Consider the following 20,067-nt stretch of genomic DNA (forward strand, 5'->3'; position numbering starts at 1 on the left):
AACTCCATGGCAACCTAAAAGCTACATGGGCTTCTGCAGTGCTTCTTTATCACAGATCAAACATTGCCTTGATAGTTTACCATGCTTCCTCACTACTGAAATCTCCAATTAGTCATTCTTATTCTGAAGCAGCCCATTCAGTGCCTCCAATTACAGATTTACACCCACGAGAGACTTTCATCCAAGTTTCAAAACATCAAGACTAAAAATGCATATGTTAAGATGGGAGAAGTCCCCTGTTATCCTCCACCCACCAGCTTTCAAAATCCACTAATCTAAATTCAAGTTACAAAATTTTCATAGAAAAAACCCTGTTAATAACTAGCACTTATTGAAATTATTACATTATCTTTCCTAGGTTTTGATGTTCTTCTATGTTGTATCTGCCAGACACTGACAGGCTCTCTGATACGGCTCAAGTAACAGCCATCTTAGAATATCTCCTGAGTTCCCTAAGGGTAGCCCATCTTACCTGCTCTTCTGCTTACACAAACTAATCCCATTTTCTATAGAGAAAAACTAGAAGTGGAATTTATCATAAAAATTCAGATGTCACTATATTCTTACCCCGGCCTTGGAAAACAGGCTAAAACATATGCTTCAAGTGTACTCTCAAGTGAGCTCTAGTTTATGTGAATGTAATTGGTTATAGCTACTTCTAAAGAGATGGGAATTGGTATAATGAAAGATGAGATTATTATAACATGTTCAGGAGTCAATATTTAGGTGCATTATTTTTTTAAAAAAAATCAATATTGCATCTCAATTTAATTGCATCTCTGCTTAAAGTGATAATGGGCTAGTTCCAGATACAGTCATGCTTTGACATATACCCCAAATCAATGGAGAAAGTAGGTCATCCATAACTTTGATATCACTTCTTTGGGTCTACTTCATGTATGACTATCTCTGGCTCCAACTCAACAGTAAAACTGTATTTTGATATTCTACTCTACTAACAACAACTTTCATTCCATCTAGACACTTTTTTAACAGTTGTTCCAAGACCTTCTGGTCAGGTAGAGCATCTCATGATTTTGTTTCTAGAGGGGTAGTGTGTTAGTCTGTTGCAGCAAAGATAACAAGCTTGGGCACCTTAGGATGCCACAAAACCCTTGGTTATTAATTTTATTCTGCACTAAGCAAAGAATTAGCAGTATGTACATATGTCATATTAGTAATTGCTAAAATGCAGACACCTCTGCATTAAATACACCATCTCCCAAATGCTTCACTAACCAACACTTAATATAGTTCAACAAATATTTTAAATATCTGTATTTAAAATCCGGGAGGGATGTAATGCTAGCATAGTGATGTCAAAATACTGAGTATGGACCAAATAGGATTTTGTGTGTGTGTAGAATCATCCAAGTTTCAGGAAGTTAAAAATGGAATGGTTTTCCTTTAGACCTCTGGAGGAGAATCTCACCCGTTTTTTCAAAGGGTTGATTACCTTTCTCTTTGATTCACCAGATTAAGGTGCTGAGTTGTGCCTGATGTTGCTTGTGGGGTGTTGAGGGTTTTATGTATATTTATAATGTTATGTTTTATTGACTTTGTCTCTGACTGTATATGGTTGATGCTCTGCCCTTTGGTGGAAAGGGCATTATAAGCATTATATAATGGCAAAATGGGTTGCTTGCTTAGATGTGGGGATACAAAATTAAACACTAATATCCTCCAGAGCAGCAAGGCAGAACCACTGTGCTACTTAACCAGATGCTGCCAGAATCATATTTCTCCTTATTCCAATAGTTAAATAATTATCTTTATACAATCATATTACAGGTCCATTCCAGAAACGGTCAGCTAAACTGCACTTTTTCAGAAACAGCTCATGACGAAAGTTATCTGTGGCAGTGGGCTGCCCCAAAGGTCCTGCTGAACTGCCAGACAAGCAAAGGGCCTTTAAAGCTATCAAGAGCTGTGCGTGAAAGAGCACATAAGCATTATCACATCGCTTGACAACATGCAAACTGTGCTGAGTGGTCCCACTGGGACTATTTACATGCTTAAAATTAAGTTAAATTTAAATGCTCCACTGGATCATAGCCTAAGGCAATACAGTGAAATTTCTACAAGCCCTTTATTTCCAACTTGGTGCAAAGTAAGTAAAGAAATACTTTAAAACCAATCCATAGCTTACTCAGAGAATCACTGCAACTTCTATTACCTTCCATGAAACTTGCTTTCATGTAAGTGTGGTTTTTGTTGCTATTTTGTAGGGGCAGATTTTTTTAAAAGACAAAGGCATTATCTGGTGTTGACCTTGCAAAACATATTAAAGTTCTGTTTTTACAAATATGTTATTTTACATGTGTAGGAAACATGAAAACAATGTCCTTCCAATAAGCAATTTATGATTTTAGATTCAGAAAAATAAGGGAAACCCAAATGGTTCAAGATCAACAGCTCATTTAGCCTGGAGTTATTTCTCCTGATTCTAAGGTTTCAGAATGTCTGACACCTAATAGAGAATGGAGAACCGTGCCTTCCTATTTACTCCAGGAATCAGGAAACGGTGTTGGAACACTTTATCAGCATGGGTGGGTGCCTATTCTTGGCCTCCAAAAACCTACTAACATATTTTTTCAAGCCTGCAATGCATTAATGATTACTTATTAAAATGTCAAACATCCAGTTGATAGGAGGTACAATTTTATTCCACTGCTACTGATAATACAAACTGACATCAGCATTGTAGCAGAACAGGAAAGGTTTTTATTTACTTTTGATTTGGATGAAAAGATATTACAACAGCAGATAGAAAATAGAAAGCTCAACTCTGGAGCAAAAGGACTTAAAACATAGAGGACTGTCATTAACTATGTATAGATCAATTCCCACGATCTGAACAATAGTTAGTATTAAACAATAAAATATAATGTGGAAAACCAAAGGAAAAAAAACCTTCAGGAATAACAGCATTAAATCTATGAGCAAGATATCATATTCTCCTACAAACTTATTTTCTTTTCATATTTCATCACCCAAATTTCCTTTGAGAGCTGTACAATGGGAAAAAAAGCTTGCTTCTAGGCTTTGGTTCAGAAGCTAATGTCTCATTATGCTGGAGAATCAGATTAATTTATTACCAAATATTTGCAGATCCTTCGCAGAACTGGGTTCATGTATTCCCAAATATGTGGGGATGTTTAGTGCTTTTGATGTATTGGTTGAGATGGGTGGTGGGGAAAGATGGAACATAGTGATGATACAACTACAGCAGACATATTTTACTTTAATAATAGCATCGGCAAACATGAGGAGACCCCACTTTCGTCCTCACCAAAACATTTTGATGAACAGCTCTTTTTTCTTTGCTCACCTTTACTTTGCCATATATGCTGTTTCTGTAGACAACTGAGTGAAGAGCAAGCAATCAGTGTGGTTCCAGCAGGAGTCAAAAGCCCTGAAAGGCATGGATTTCTCCCAGGCCTCCTCATGGTCAAGAATTATAAGAGATCCCACTTTAATTTGCCTGCACCTGCCTTTCCTGTCCCACTAACCCAGAAACTATTCTTTCTTTGAAGCCAATATAAATTCCCTTGGCTTCCTGATCAATAGTATTTTCTCAAGTCTTAAATGTCAGGGTTTCAGCAACTACAATGAAAACAAGAAGACTGATAAAATGGCAGCTCAGTTACAATGTTTAAAAAAAGGAGATGAGCCCACCTCATTCCCATATGAGCTGATATAAACATTTAAGATGTAGAATTCCAGTGTACCTAAGAAGACATTATGTCTGCAGCATTTTTTTATACAAATAGAACTGATCAGCTGTTTGGAATTTCTTTGAAATCAAAGAAATGTGTTGGGACCAAAGCTCAACAGGAGCAGTATGTTTAGCATGGGTAAAGTCTTAGTTTCAATCCCTAGCATCTCCATTTAAGAGGCGCTTCAGCAGCATATCTGAAGATCGCTATCTGAGACCTTGTGGAGAACTTCTATCAGAATAGATGATACTGGGTCAGATGAATCTATGATCTGACTCAATATGAAGCAGCTTCATATACTAATTTTCTGAAGTTTGTGCTGCATTAAAAAGTGGTTGCTGGTGCCATGCCTGTACATAAGATGCATTCAGCTTATTAATGATGAGGTGAAGTGAATCTGAATAAATTCACCACACTGGCAGCCTCTTAGTCGCTAATGAGGATATCCTCACCTATTCTTTTCTGACTGGTTTGCAAAGACATGCAAGCTTGCAAGTTTGGAAATACAAAAAAACACATGACATTTAGCAGCAATTCAGAGTGGCTTCACCACGTGGAGCTAGAAGTTGTAACCTGAACTAGCTTTTTCTAAAGAGAGCTTGGGGCTTTGAGGTCAATCCAGAGTGTTTCCAACTCAAGAGTAAGGAGCCATCACAGGGAAAACTGACTACATTACACAGCCATTTGTTTTCTGTACCATAACACACCATCAGTTCCAGAATCCTGTCTTAGAAACATACCAAATCCAGGTGCTTCAAAGAGAAAGGCCAGGTTCTTACTCCCCAATTCCTCTCCCATATTAGAAATATGCTGCATGTGATAAATGAAGGAGTGTGTGGGGATGCTTTTATCAATCCTCCTCCTCAAGCCTTCAAGAGAACAATTCAACACAGTTCTAAAGAAAGGTGTTGGCAAGATCTCATACGCTCGTCTCTATGCCATATAGACTTAGATGTGGTCTCTGTTTGTACCGCATGCGTTTTTCACCTGAGTAATTCAAAGCTGATTGATCCAATGGAGCCACAGATACTGGGGCTCTTGATACTGGGACAAAAGGGGCATGATCATGCGGCTGTATCTGTTCAGTCCCACTGGACTCTGATATTCTTGTCTTGCTGCCAATATCGGAAGTCGACCTGTACAATATATATATTGGAAACATAAGTCATTTCAACATCACAGACACATTGGCTGCAATCTACAACTTACTTACTCCAATAATCTAATACAGAGTTTTGTTTTACAAACATCGCTATAGACCAAAATAGTTTTAAACCACAGGGCAGCAATTTTATTTTACAAAGATGGAAGCCAGAGGAAATGAAAGGCAGTTAGGGGAAAAACCTGATTTCTACTTGATATATAAATGTTTTCTTTTATACTGTAGAAAGATTGCTTTTAGCAAAACACTGAAAATAAAAAGTAGGAAAGCTACAACAAATGGCACTGGATATTTACTGTATCTTGACTATGCCTTCGGATATGATAAGCACAATAATCTCACCAAAGAGTTAACATTTCTCTGACGTGGGCGGGTGTTGCTAGTCTTTTTTCTGACAGTGAAGGTTGAACATGGCAGCCTGTGTTCTACAGTTCACTGGTATTTTTGCACATCTCTTACCTGACATCACTGGCAGCCAATCAGCACAGCTCAGCTATTTCTGTATTCCTGTGGCAATGCACAGTAAAATACAACATGCATCCAGTGCTGTGGCTCTGCAGATGGCCCGGGGTATTATTTTTGTAAAACCTATTGTTTGGATGGCCAAGTGATTTCATAAGCCTGCACCAAGCAACAGCATCTGAGAAATGCACTGTAAGAGCTGGCTAACAGTGAAAATACAGGGTTTGAAAGGCATACATGAATGGAGGTTGCACGACAGCAGTGCTGGAGAACTGTACACTAAATATTAAAATAATGTTAAAACTGAATCATTGTAATCTTTATCATTAATTTAAAGGGAGCATACGAAATTCTAAAAATATGCCTTGAAAGCAAAACTCAATTCTATCAGGTCATTCATATACATTATACTGTGCTGCGTCCATCTGGTCACCCCAGACAGAAAAGCAGGGAGGTTTATGAATCATTTACTTCTTTTATAGCACAACTAATTTGACATTATGCCTTTACAACATAATGCTTCAATAATAATTTGAAAGAGGCTGTGACATTGATTTTATATATTTATTAGATATTTGATCAACTTAAAGTTGAATAAAGACCCACATTTTTCTTTGCTTGTTTGAAGATTGATGCTTTGTAAAAATGGCAGCACAAATCTGAAAATTTACAAATATCTCTTTGGTACAATGATATATCCTTGCAATACATCTGAACAAGTGATTCAACTAAAAGATAAAGCAGCAGCATAGTACCTCCTAAGAGAGGTGACAGCAACAGGTCCCGTTCTAGGAGGCACAGGCGGAGGTGGAGAACCCATCACCATTTCAGGGAGCGGAGAAAACCTATATGCCTATTAAGAAAGGGGGGAAAATAATATTTCCTCAAATATCTATTGAATTCTCATTTAAAATAAACTACAATGCATTTTTCCAAATACTATGAGAGAAGCAGATAGTAAGAAAGCTGTTCGACTGAATTCCATGCCACATCTTATTTGTTATCTCCAAGTAAATATTTTTGCCTTACTCCTAAAATGCAACACTGCAAAATTCTCCTCAGTTTGAATCTGCCCCATTAAAAATGAACATTTGGAAGCTTCATGCCCCATCACTGAATGGTAATGACTGCAAGCACCCATTTTTGTGATGACTCATGGGCATTGTAGTCCCATTCCTAGTGCTGTTGTGACTGACGAAGAGGAGAACTTGGGTTTTCCTCCATTTCAGCCAGAAAGGGAACCATTTCAGCCAGAAATTGAGCCTTTGCACCTGCAGGAGGTTTGTCTTCCAGAAATCTCCCAAACAAGCCCGGAGTCGAGTTCTCCCCCTTTTTCGCGCCGTAATTACATTCTCCAGCAGAAAGGAGTGCAACAGGCTAATCGCAGGAGTTTGAGAATAGCAGCAAAGCATTCAGATGATTAAGCCTGTTCCCATGAGAAATTTTAGGGAGTCATACATCTGGACACAGAGATTGACTTTCGTTTCTGGTTCCCCAGAGAAGTGTTCTCTGGTGGGGAAAACAAGGCCTATTTAGGTTCCTTGCTCCCGGAGGGATCTTGCGGAGTCCAGCAACTGGAGTAGTGTGTGTGGACAGCTACTCCGCTTCCAAGCCTTTGTTCCTGATTCAAGCCTTCGTTTTCCAGCCTTGTTCTTCCACGGATTTTGCCTTGCTTTCCAAGACCCAGCCTTGCCTTGTTTCCCGGATTTTGCCAAGTAAACACCACGGATCTTGTTCTTGTTCCTCGTTCCTTGCTGTCTTGTATTCAAGCCTTGTTTTTCCGAGAGTCAAGTTATTTCCTAGCCTCGTTCAAGTTCTTGGACTAAAGGACCTTGTCATCTCCCCTCACTTTGCCTGGCAAAGTGAGTGTTTCGGTTATTGGATTACAACTTTGGACCTTAATATTTCATATTGGACATTGTTTCTTTGGACTAATTTTGACCTTTCCTGAAAGGTCTAATTCTGGACTATTTTCTACACTTGTTTTTATTAACTTATATACTCCTTCAATAAAGATATTAGATAGATTCTGGCCTCTGTGTATGGTTATTGGTGCCCTGCAGCCGGGTCGTGACAATTTTATAATTTGGTGTGATTTTCCTGTTCTGCTCTTTTCCTCTAGACAAGGAACAAAATTCAAAATACTATTCTATGACAATAAAAACATTTTTAAATCTAATTTTTAAGGACACACACAGACACCAAAGAAACACAGTCCCGAGGATCAGATTTTACAGTCCATCACATCAGTCACTCTGGTTCTGTCTTGAGCTGGATTTACAATGCTTGGCATCAAATGACATATAGTGCAGTCAGAGATTTTGCCATTTCATACATGTGTTAGAGTACCTTCCTGACACTCGTTTCCATCTGTTTATAGCCTAAAGAATGAGATATTAATCTTGAAGGCTTTGTATTGTGATGGATATAATCAAATTTGCTTGGGAATACAGGGATAGTTATTGAGTCTGTTTAGCAGCTGCACTGAAATGTCCTCTGGCCTTCCTTTACCAAGCAGAGCCGTATATCAAAATCTCAGTGTGCCATTATACGTACCATAAAAATACACTGAGACATAGTCATACACCTTGGCATAGAATACCGCACAAAAACCAGGAAATTGTGAGTCTCCAATCTTTAAATCTATCCCTCTATACCATCCTTTGCGGTCTTCTAACTCATCCACTACACTATTTTTTTCTTCTATATTTTAAAAAGAAATAGCTAGCAATACATTTGTATTGTACACCTTGTATCATGTAAAAATGCCAATATTTATCTGACTGATTTACAAATCTTAGTCTCTAACATTTGGCCAACTAAATGTCCCAATTCATATCTCTATAGAGATGGTAGCTTCAGTGTGTAGGTATCTGCTTCAAACAGATACTAGTATCTAGCACAGGGCTTTCAAGGACATTCTCAACTTCCCACACTTTATCTGAGTAAATCTTTAACAACGCTGTCAGTTAGTATTACATACAAGAGTCTGAGATTGAGAGAGCTAGGCTTTCTTAATGTAAGGCCCTCTAGCAAACTGAAGGCTAAGGTGAAATTTCTACCTGGGGACCTCTGAGCTCATAGTTTTAGTTTCTGTGTTAGAAGAACTCTTTATCACAACATGATAGAGTCTATCATGGACCACAACAAATGTTCTTTTTTCTTAAAAGCACACACTGAAGCAACAGTGGCCAGTGGCTCCAATGTTAAGGGGTTGGTCAATGTGCTTTCAGTTACTGTCTGAAATGTAAAGGAGCTGTCTAGGGTCTGAATGTACACCAGTAAAATAGATTCATCATATTCGATAGCTCCTTTAAAGTTTGGAGTAACACCCAGGGTAGGTTCCCCATCATGGGCCACAATGGGTCCTCTTTTGTCTCAAAAGCACACACTGAAGACCAAGGCATGGCTTTTTGTAGGGAAGGACAGTGAGCTTCATTCATTTCTAATACTCAAAGGATATTCCTGAGTTAAGATTTTTTTAAAAAAATTCTAGATGTGTAATTCTGGACAAGCAGACAAGATCATATGGAAAGTAGCTCCGAATGACTATGCCTCCCTACATGAGCTTGCTTAGACTTTAAGATCCCCAGAGAAGGTCCTCTTTTCAGCCCCACCACCTTTACAGGTTCATCTGGTAGAAGCAGAGGAGAGGCCTTTTTGATGGTTGTTCTTAGGCTTTAACATTTCCTCCCTAGGAACATTAGGATGGCTTCTCATTTCAGAGAAACCATTTCTGTTTCAAAAAACATTTTAGGGATTTGTCCCCTAGCTGTACAGCCTCCTGGGCAAAGGTCTGGATAGGCTAATAGTATTCTGGGAAATAGCAGGTGGCCATTTAAATAAACCCTTTCTCCCTATATGAGCCTGCCCATGTCTTCAGATTTTCTAGGAAAGTCTTTCTGCCTGTCCCACCACCATCACACGTAAACATGATAACACAGGAAAAGGCCTACTTGGTGACTCTTCACAGGCTCTGCAACTCCCTTCCTAAAATTATTAGACTGATTCCTCCTTGCTATGCTTTCATAGGCAGGTAAAAACTTCTTTTGCTTTGGCAGGCCTTTTAAGGAGAAATAGCATTTTATGTGCTATGTTTCTATTTGTTCTTTTTAACAGTGTTATTAATTTATTTTTATATATTTATTTTATTTTATTATTATGCCTTTCTCTTTGTATAGAGATTCAAGGTGGCTTAAAATAAATATGAAACAATGCAAATTTTAAAAGGCAAATGCATTAATATATAAATACAAACATTAAAACACAAAACATTTGCAACATTAAACCTTTGAACATTAAAATATTAAAATACATTAAAACTCTACCTCTACCCCAAAATCCCAATCACACTGTCCCAAAAGCCTGCCTCCCATTATTCATAAATACCCCATGTCAGTGAAATATTTTCTCCTGCTTATGAAAGACATGCAGGGGCAAGGCCATCCTGCTCTCTCTAGGGAGGGAGTTCAGGAGTCTGAGAGCAGCCATGAAAAAGGTCCTCTCCCTTGTTTCCACCAAACAATCTTGGGAAGGGGGTGGAACAGAAAAAAGGACCTCTTCAGATGATCTTAGTGTTCTGATAGATTCATCCAGAGAGATATGGTCCTTCAGGTAACCTGGATTCAAACAGTATGGGCTTCATAGGTCAAAACCAGCACTTTGAATTGTGTCTAAAAAGCGAGTTGGTAGCCAATGAAGCTGTTACAACAGGGAACTAAATAACCTGGTTGCTGCTCTTTGGGCCAGCTGAAGTTCCTGAGCACTTTTCAAAGCCAGCCCCATGAAGAGTGCATTACAATAATCCAAAAAGGATATAATCAAGGCATGCACCACTATGGCCATATCCAACCTTTCCAGGAATAGGTGCAGTTGTTGCACTAGTTTAAACTGTGCATAAGCCCTCCTAGGCACTGCAGAAACCTGGCCTACCTCAGAGCTGAATCCAGAGTACACCCAAGCTGCAAAACTGCTTTCAGGGGAGTGTAACCCCATCTAACACATCAAGGATTCCTATTCCTATTCCCAGATTCCTATTCCCAACTAACAAGGGATCTCATCATACTGATGCCCCCCCCCCTTCCCTTTGTCTCATTTTGCAATCACCGGGGAAACGAAAGATGCACATGGCACCTTGTGGCGAGCCATGCACCCTCCCTCCTTCCCCCATCAGACAGGGGAAAGTGTGGCAAGGTGAGTTGCTGTTTTCCCCCATCAGACAAAAGATGGAACATTCACTGTGGTTGGCGAAGAAGCTGCTTGCAAGCTCCTCATCCAATCTCACCAGACCCATCTTAAAATTCAGGCAGCTGTCCAGGGGATTGGAGTTCTGCAGTGCTGGCTAAAGGATTACACATCCAGCCCCCTGCAACTAAGGTAAAGGTAAAGGTTTCCCCTGACGTTAAGTCCAGTCATGTCTGACTCTGGGGGTTGGTGCTCATCTCCATTTCTAAGCCAAATAGCCGGCCTTGTCCGTAGACACCTCCAAGGTCATTTGGCCGGCATGACTGCATGGAGCGCCGTTATCTTCCTGCCGGAGCAGTACCTATTGATCTACTCACATTGGCATGTTTTCGAACTGATAGGTTGGCAGAAGCTGGAGCTAACAGCAGCTGCTCACGCCGCTCCTGGGGTTTGAACCTGGGACCTTTTGGTCTGCAAGTTCAGCAGCTCAGTGCTTTAACACACTTCACCACCGGGGCTCCTTCCCCTGCAACTAGCAGTACTAAAACAAGCAGAAGTGGAGACCCATCAGGGATATATCACAACTAATTGTACCACCAAATGCTTGTGAGGGATGGCTGGGTGCCTCACTCACTCACATTTACAACTATAAATTTCAAAAAGTTACAAGATCTTAAAACATCACAACCGCTAACAGAACATTAGCCATCTTTGTAGTAGCATCTCTATCATCCAGTATAGACTATAGGAAAGCACATGCTTCTTCCAAAAATTGATTATCAGATGATGTATCTTTTGCCAGTTCTTCAAGCCCAAATTCCCTCTCTGTGACACACTACCATGCAATTGAAAACATTCAGATGGAAAACAATGTTTGGGGGGAAAATTCTAAAATCCAGTCTCAGAATCTCACAGTCAACATGGCAGATTCTGGAAGATGTCACGAAAATGTGATGTGCAGATTTGATAAATGGGGATTTGATAGGTGTGGGTATGAATGAACTGTATGGAATGAATGAATGAGATCTAATAATTTTGAAGACAACATTCTAAAAGATTGAGGATTGCAATGACTAACTACCTGCTTGCTGGAATGTAATTAAAAGTTGCTGAACTGTGATAAGAAATGTGACAGTGATAAGAGAAATGTTTACATCTGTTTACATCTGTCAACATTTGCTGACTTGATAAACTTTTGGGAGAAAACGTTTTTACATTAGGTCAAAGACAATGGCTCTTTCAAATTAAGGAAATGAAGGATTCCTTATGTTAAGAAGGAAATCAACACAAGACTCCTTGAGAATCAACGTCAATTAAGAAGAGTCAGCATTTGCCAGGAAACTGAGATGGAATCAACATGTTCCAGGATGGAAGACATCTATCATTAATTGACTACTTTGGGACATCAGCAAAACACTGCTATATAACAGACCTTATGACAATCCAAAAGTGTGGCAGACCAGAGAAGTCTGGCCCGCCAACCTCTCTGCTCCATGGCAAAGACAGAGATGCTGTATGGAGAGTATCAGATCTAGCAGAATTCTAGACACCGGGCCTCCTTTTCTCAAGGGAAGAGGAAGGAGTGGGTTTTCAAGTCATGTTATGTTGCAGGGAGTCAGTTTCTGTTGTAGAGGAAAGAGGGATTCTGATCCTTGGCATTGTTCTTAGGAAAAGGATGCTTTTAGGCATTTTAGAAGTTTTAGAAGCTTTGGTGTGTTGGCAGATTTGAAAGGAAGCGGTCTGGCCTAACAGGTGTTCTTCACGGAGGAAGAATGGAGAAATTGTGATGTATGCATGAGAATGAATGCATGTACATGTGTGTGAATTCTGAGTAAAAATTTATACCCCCCCCCCATTGTCTGTTTGTTAGCCAATGTAACTGTAGGTTACATAGAATCTGCATTTTTGTATGTCTAATGTCACTCTTTGTGTAAAAGTTCTGTAAAAGTTCTGATATACTCTCTCACACTGGAAATTGCAATAAAAATAACTTTTGTTTTAAAAAGTATTCATGACAAAGATATAATCCAAATGGTTGAGTTCTAGTGGGAACACATTAGAATAGGTTTTCCTTCCCCATTGCTCTGTTAGCTGACACAAGGAATGAGGAAATTCTAATCTGAAAGTCCCACATGTTTCATTTACACCTTTTGAAGAGGTGTTAGTCAGTACTACCCACATGTCTGTACAAGGCATACTCCAGCCTTAGTAAAGGAAACAGATTGGCTGGCAAGCATCTTAGGAATCAACACGGGGAAGAAAGGATGCTTGGGAGCAGTATTTTTCTTTGTGAATTTCTTCAGGGTGTATGTAGATTACACATCACCAGCTGTTTTTATTTAGTTATATTTTCCCCTAACAGCCTCCGCAGGTTTACTATAGCATATCTTTATATCTACAGGCTGATTCATATTTGACTAAGTTCAATTATTAATATATTTTTATTCTTATGTAACTGTTGCAGAAATTAGGGGAATTTTTCATGTGTGTTGCTTAAAGTCTGTACACTATTCATCCCAGTCCATAACATAGGGAACAAAAGTAATTGTTTGATTGGTATCACATTAAAAATTCCTTCTTTTGATCATTATATGCTTTGAATGAAACAGCAGCATGCCTATTTTATATAATTAAAAACACATACATCTCAAGGCTTGTGTGTTAATCACAAGACCATTTTACTTTGTATACACAACAGTGACCAGATAGTACACAAGGTGGAAAAACATCCCTTGTATAGAATCTGCCTGCTTAAAATTCATAGAATATTCAGGAGCCATCTGTATGTGGGCTCTTGATTTATCGCACATGTGAAACATTAAGCAAACCTTGGAATCTCTCTCTCCCCCCCCCCCCCTTTCTTACTTTAGTTAGGGTTATGGGGCTAGACTTACAATTGCAACCCTCTCCAAAATCCACCCCCCTCCCAAAAGTACAGGGGGCAATTTTATTTTTTCTCTCCACCCCACCCTCCTCGCCTTCTAGTTCATTTTAGGCCTTTTCTCCAACACGAAATCAACTTTTTCCTACAGGAGAAAAAAAACGTCCCTTGGATCTGTTGGAAACTAACTTGGGGTCAGGACACATTTTTCTTCTTAAAAAATAAAAAAGAGATGGTGTTTCTCCCAATCCCTGTTTACTTTAACCAAACTGTAGCCTCATCTTTATGAGCCAAAAAAATGAGAACCATACAGTTGATAAAACAAGTGAATTATGTACACACTGAGACATGTTCGTTTGAATTTCAGGTTGGCTCTTTACTATGCTCCTGCTATGAGCATTGAAATGCTGGAATCCTGTTGGTGACGTGTGTCAGCATGGCACTCCATTATTTGAATGAAACAGGAGCATGACTATTTTAAATAAATGGTTAAAACTACATACATCTCAAGGCTTGTGTGTTAATCACAAGACCATTTTACTTTGGCATTTTTTTTTTGAGAAGTGAGCAGCAACAGTGTGACAATAAAGCGTATCCGTTGCCAGAGAAAGCTGCCAAATCAGCTCTTCAAAACCATGGGGGCCAGCAGGGCAGTTCTCCCTCAAGTCATCGCATCACTAGTGGTTACATTTGCTGCTGCATAGCCAAATATGCTACCACCTAGGCCAGTGTAGTCACATCAGACAACAGGACTGCAGCCTACATTTCACTTTCACTCGTTAAAGCTAGCTTTAGACATTCATCAAAATGAACATATAACCCCAAAATCACGCCAGAGTTAAGATATGAAATATTTTATGCAATGGTTGAAATAGAACCACCTCCCACAAAACCAAAAGTAAAATTCTAAAACAAAACTGCATTAATTGCTTACTTTATGCTAAAATCCTGGTGGGGTACATGGAGGAAAAAAAACCCCAAAGAATTCTAGCATTTCCACAACAGTTCTGGACATATCACATGCAAGTAGTCACTTACAGGTCTTGGTAAACTGTACTGATACACTTCTGGTCTATATGTAGGAACGCACTGAATTCCCCCTCGGGGCCGAGACATGGTGCCGGGAGCGCTTGTCACAACTTCAGAGTATGGCAAATTTTGTGTAGAACTATAAGCATCTTGTTGCCTGCTCTGTCCATTATGGCCTGCTGAGGCCAAACTAAAGGCTTCTTCCAGTAACATGTGCATCTGTTGTCTAACTTCATCAATGGATGGCTGAGAACTCAATGTTGATGTCTCTGAATGGCCTTTTGCTTGGTGGGCTCTGGTATAATTCCGGGGTTCATTGACACGGTCAACATTTGTTTCTTCTATCATCTCAGGTTCAGTCTATTGGATAAGAAGCATGCAAAGAGAAAATTATATGAATAAAGATCCACACAGAAGCATGTTTATGTTTAAGGCCTATACAATGGTTTCATCTGAGTTTCAAATAGCACCATAGTTTTTTTTACAGATCTTTTCAAGTCTACAGATATACTGGAAACCTTGAAACTATCATTCTGGTTGACCTTTCCAGTTTATATTTTTGTGTGTATAGGAGATAGAATAAACTTTCTATATCCTCTTGGAATCCAGCCATTTTTTTATCTTGTCAAAAGCAAATTGAGAATATACTGCAAGTCACTTCTGGTATGAGAGAATTGGCCGTCTACAGAGACGTTTCCCAGGGGATGTTAGAATCCTGCGGGAGGTGTCTCTCATGTCCCCGCATGGGAAGCTGGGGCTGACAGATGGGAGCTCACCCCATCTTGCAGATTCAAACTGCCAATCTTCAGATCTTCAGGTCAGCAATTCAGCCGGCACAAGGGTTTAACCCATTGCTCCACTGCAGCTCCAGCCATGATAGCCTGGCAAGGAGGCTGGGAAATGAACCTTCCAATGCCTGTCTGCCTTTCCACTTTTCCAGACTTGCCTCTGTCCTTGTAACAAGGCCATTACTTCAGGCAGACAATGAATACAGGTCTCTTGCAGCCCTCACCATAGTAATAGATCAGTCCATCTGTCCAGCTGTGTTAGGCCAACATTCTGTTTAGAGTATTTCAATGTAGTTTATGCTATGACAACTGCACAATTTAGCCTGACAGCACCAGGGCATAACCCAACAAAATCAGTGGCTTGGGGTGCAGCGAGCTCTGGGCCACCATCCAGATGCAATCACACATCATAAAAAAGAACAGTCATGCCTGCCTGGACCCCCAGCAAATATTTATGTATGAGTGCATTTATTTATTAGCCTGAAAGGCTCCTAGTGCAGCTTACAAATGAGAATTTGACAGTTTCCTGCCCTAAAGCTTATAATCTAAATAAGACAGGACACAAAAGGAAAGAATAATGGCAGTGAGGAAGAGGATTAATTCAAGCAAAAGCTGGCTGCTCTTCTTTTCCTCACAGGCCAGAGCAATGGCAGCTGGAATAGAGGGATGACCTCTCACCAACTGCTGGTGTATGGCTTGGCCTTTCCCCCTACCAACTCAAATGTCTAAAACCTACTTTTCCTTCCAGAAAGGATGCCTAAAGTGGCAAATGTCACAATATCAAAAAAGTAACTGCAATTGTGGTTTTTCAAGTGATCATTTGTGAACTTATACATATGGGAATCTGCTCCTACAAATACCATTTTCTGAAATTTCTAGAACTAGATCTTTTCAGCTGAGGGCCTTTCCCCTATCCTTGTACTACACATGCTCAAATATGTATGCCAGAGCAACCAAGGAAACTGAGCAAACTGATTTCTTCTGCTCAATCTCTATGACTCACACATATGGAAGATTAGCAAGGTATATATACCAGGTTGCAGGATGAGACTATGCTTGCAACAACTGCAGCAAAGACAAGCCAAATCAAGTAGAATTTCTAGACCAAATGTCATGTCTAAAGTGTTTATAAAAGCAAGTTACTGAGCCCAATTAGCTGCTTGGCAAATAATATGCAGGGTTGCAGGTGAATTGGAGACAGCTGTCTTGGAATGAGAACAGATAGAAGAAAGCCCTGGCTTTCTGGCAGTCTGGTATATGAACAGGATAATGGCAGCCACTCATCTGGAAATGTATTGGAAGGAAGCTTGACAACCTTGTATATTAGTTTCATAGGAGACAAAAAGTCTACAGAATTTTCTGAAGTGCTTTGTTCAATCAATGTAGAGGTGAGGGAAAATGTGTAGGTGCAAAAAGAGAGAAGCAAAGGTGGGAGGCCCCATCCCCACCAATTTGGTGGAAGTGAATGATCTGAGAAAAGAAGTTGACCAGATGAAAGAGCAGAAGGCAAACATGACAGAGATACAGATTCCGAGGCTGCTGAAATCAGTGGGCTTAAAAATTCAGATCCATGGACCCTGATCATGGTGAATATGAATAATAATGTACCAGTTTCTACCACTGTACAGGTAGTAACTGTTCCAACCCAGTGCAGGATATGTCCAATAGTTATCATTATATTGCCCCCTGGTGGAGACAGGAGAGGAGAAGTACAATGAGCAGTCTCCTGAGATTGTAGACAAGATGGTCATCAAGTGTGCTAGGTGAGTGTCAATGAGCTGACAACTTAGACCTGTAAGAAATAATGAAGAAATTGCTAGGCATTGTAGGTTCACCTCTTTCTGAGGTGTGGATTAAAGAATGATCAAACACCTCATTCTGCCAATGAAACCCCAGGCACTAAACATCTATTGGGTTTCACTCTGGAATATCTTATTCCAAGCATTCTCAAATAGGTACAGGACAACCAGGAAAGGACAAGACTGAGGCCACATCATCAGGACTGATGGCAACTGGAAGAACTGGAACAGACAGTACCATCAGATTGATAGTACAGTAGAGTCTCACTTATCCAACATTCACTTATCCAACATTCTGGATTATCCAACGCATTTTTGTAGTCAATGTTTCCAATACATCATGATATTTTGGTGCTAAATTCGTAAATACAGTAATTATTTCATAGCATTACTGTGTATTGAACTACTTTTCCTACCAAATTTGTTGTCTAACATGATGTTTTGGTGCTTAATTTGTAAAATCATAACCTAATTTGATGTTTAATAGGCCTCTCCTTAATCTCTCCTTATTATCCAACATATTCGCTTATCCAACATTCTGCCGGCCCGTTTATGTTGGATAAGTGAGACTCTACTGTATTAGGCACTATCAGCACATACAACTCCTTCACAAAAGCTGCAGGTACAGACTTGGATCTCTTCTGGCTAATAAAGGACACACTTAGAGTGGCCATCCATCTGTAGATCTTCTTTCCACAGGAGATATGCCTCTTACATATTCTATAGATGCCATAAAAGAGAGAACTGTCAGGGGAAAAAACAAGCTGAAAAAGAGTAATGTACAAAGTTCCCCTATGATGCAGCAGTGATAGCAGATAAAAGAGAGCTGCTGAGACTTAAGTGAGAACTGTACTGCGTATGTGTGATACAGATGGGCTGGTCCACAGCTGAAGAGTGAAACCACAGATGTGGGTTCTGCGCTTACGGAATCTTACTTACAAAAAAACAGAGGAAATGAGAAATAAATAAAAGCAATTCTTCAAAATTTAATACATTTCAAATTAACAGCTAGAAAAACACTAATAGAAGTACAATCTATAACCAATAAAATACATTCCTAAAGTACAAACGTTTCACTAATAAATGGTTGATAATATCTTGTTTTGCCCAAGAGTTGCCTTGTAACCAAGTTTAAAGGAACTCAAAAGCCTTCCTTCGGCAAAATTAAAGCAACAAGAACAAGTTCACAAAAGCAAGGCAAAAGTCTTGTCACTAAGCAAAATAGAGTCTTTGGTAGTTTATTCACTAAGGCAAATTCACTTACAGATGTGAGGCTTTGTGCTGGAAAAACTGCAGGATCAAAGGCTAGGTGACTGGATCAGTTGCTGCTAGCAACTGGGCTATTCCCCTGCTTCTGATTTATAGCCCCAGCCCACAACACATTTGTCTCTAGGAAGTGGTCTGATTGTTACGAGTCTTTCAGCAATCCTGGCTAACCTACACCTTACTTGTTGCTCCCTTTGGCATTTTTGAAAACTAGGAATAACCAGTGTGCGTTCCTGCACCTCTTCTTCCTCTCGAGTAGGCCTGGCCATCTACCCAGAATCCCCAGCCCCTTCCTCTTAAGCCTTCTCTTCCTCAAATCCCTCCTCAAAGGAAGAGGAAGACACAACAGATAACACTAGCCAACACACATTTTGGTGCCTCAAATGTTAGTCTTGTTTCTGGGTATATTTTACCTGCTGATCCAAAAATGGCACCAGTTTTCCCCTATCAGCTTTAGTTTTTAAGATACAGAACATATGCCATATACTAGTCGCCATCTGCTCGCCCACAGAAAGCCATGATACCCATATATAAGAAAGTAGAGCTGATGGGGTCAATTCAATGCAATTTTCTGAATCAGTGCCCCAGATAACCCCAGGAACAGGCCTAAAAGCCAAGACACCACGAAAAACATTTTTTTTGGTTGGGCTGCAATAATTAGACTGCACTGTCATAAAGCCTTGTAAGCAGACCTACACAGAAGTTGTTGTTGCCATATTCATTTATTTGCCACTTTCCTCCTCAAGGTGGGTGATAAATTATTGAAACCAATATAGATTAAAATCAGTAACAGGACATTAACCTAAATCTGAAAGAGTTGCTTTTTATTCTGTAGCATTGGATTAGAGCAGTATTTCTCAAACTGTGCTCCTCCAGGTGTTTTGAACTTCACTCCCAGAAATCCCAGCCAACTTCAAACTGTTAGGAAGTGTGGGAGCTGAAGTCCAAAACATTTGGAGAACCACAGTTTGAGAAACTCTGGACTAGAGTAAGTGAGATTGAAGCACATATGCCTCATCTGGTGAGCTTCTCTCTCTCTCCCCCTCCCCCCTCTCTCCCTCCCTCCCTCCCTCCTTCCCTCCCTCCCTCTCCCCCTCTCCCTACCTATGCTACTCTCATAGGCTTACTCTGAGAATAAAATTTAGGAGGAGGTGAGAGAGAGAGCCTGAATGTAATGGTAGAAAGAAGTGCTGTGCAGAAAATTAAAAAATAATGAAAATGAAAATAAAACAATTGAGTAAAACCTGTTTATCAACCTACCGTAATTAAAAACAATCAATGAAAAATTGCTCATGACTAACAATAGAAAATCAATGATTGCCTGATCCTTAAATAAAATTACTTTGCTTTTACAAAAGCGATGTTTTAATATGCATCACATAATCGCTATGGAAAAGTAGTACATTTAAAGACAGACTTTAAGCCAGCTGCTCCTTTAAATTTCAGCTGCAGTGAAGCACACTGGAGCATGGCAGGCCATAATCTTGGTTACACTGCACACAATGATTTATATTTTCTGACAGGCAGTGTCACAACACAGACAATCCTTTCAGAAATGTACACTTGTTAATATCTTTTGATGTTTCACGGTTTCCTTCACCTTTGTCACATGCCATAGCATAGGAGCATAAACTATTCAATGGGCAAATAGGTTATGAATTACATAATAAACATTACTAACCTTGTTTACTGTATTTGGGGTTTGCCAGCTTGCTAAATGAACAAGTTAACTCAGCATACAGCAGAAGTTTTTTGTTTGTTTTTTAAAAAGGCATTA

At 39.7% G+C, this 20,067-nt stretch overlaps 1 protein-coding gene across 3 annotated transcripts in view; it reads right to left on the reverse strand.

The window, feature by feature from the left end:
• kiaa1549l (KIAA1549 like) overlaps window positions 1-20,067 on the reverse strand; it is a 234,768-nt gene that overhangs the window by 13,157 nt on the left and 201,544 nt on the right. For 2 of the 3 annotated variants that reach the window (XM_008106762.3, XM_008106755.3), the window contains exons 17-19: window positions 14,447-14,797; window positions 6,099-6,196; window positions 4,707-4,855 (exon numbers count right to left, since the gene is read on the reverse strand). In XM_008106762.3, the coding sequence (XP_008104969.2) occupies window positions 4,707-4,855; window positions 6,099-6,196; window positions 14,447-14,797 (598 nt within the window). The remainder of the gene's footprint in view (window positions 1-4,706; window positions 4,856-6,098; window positions 6,197-14,446; window positions 14,798-20,067) is intronic. The other variant, XM_062967756.1, reaches the window with a different exon arrangement.

The sequence above is a fragment of the Anolis carolinensis genome, chromosome 1 (assembly GCF_035594765.1).
Source record: "Anolis carolinensis isolate JA03-04 chromosome 1, rAnoCar3.1.pri, whole genome shotgun sequence".
Classification (NCBI taxonomy): Eukaryota; Metazoa; Chordata; class Lepidosauria; order Squamata; family Dactyloidae; genus Anolis; species Anolis carolinensis.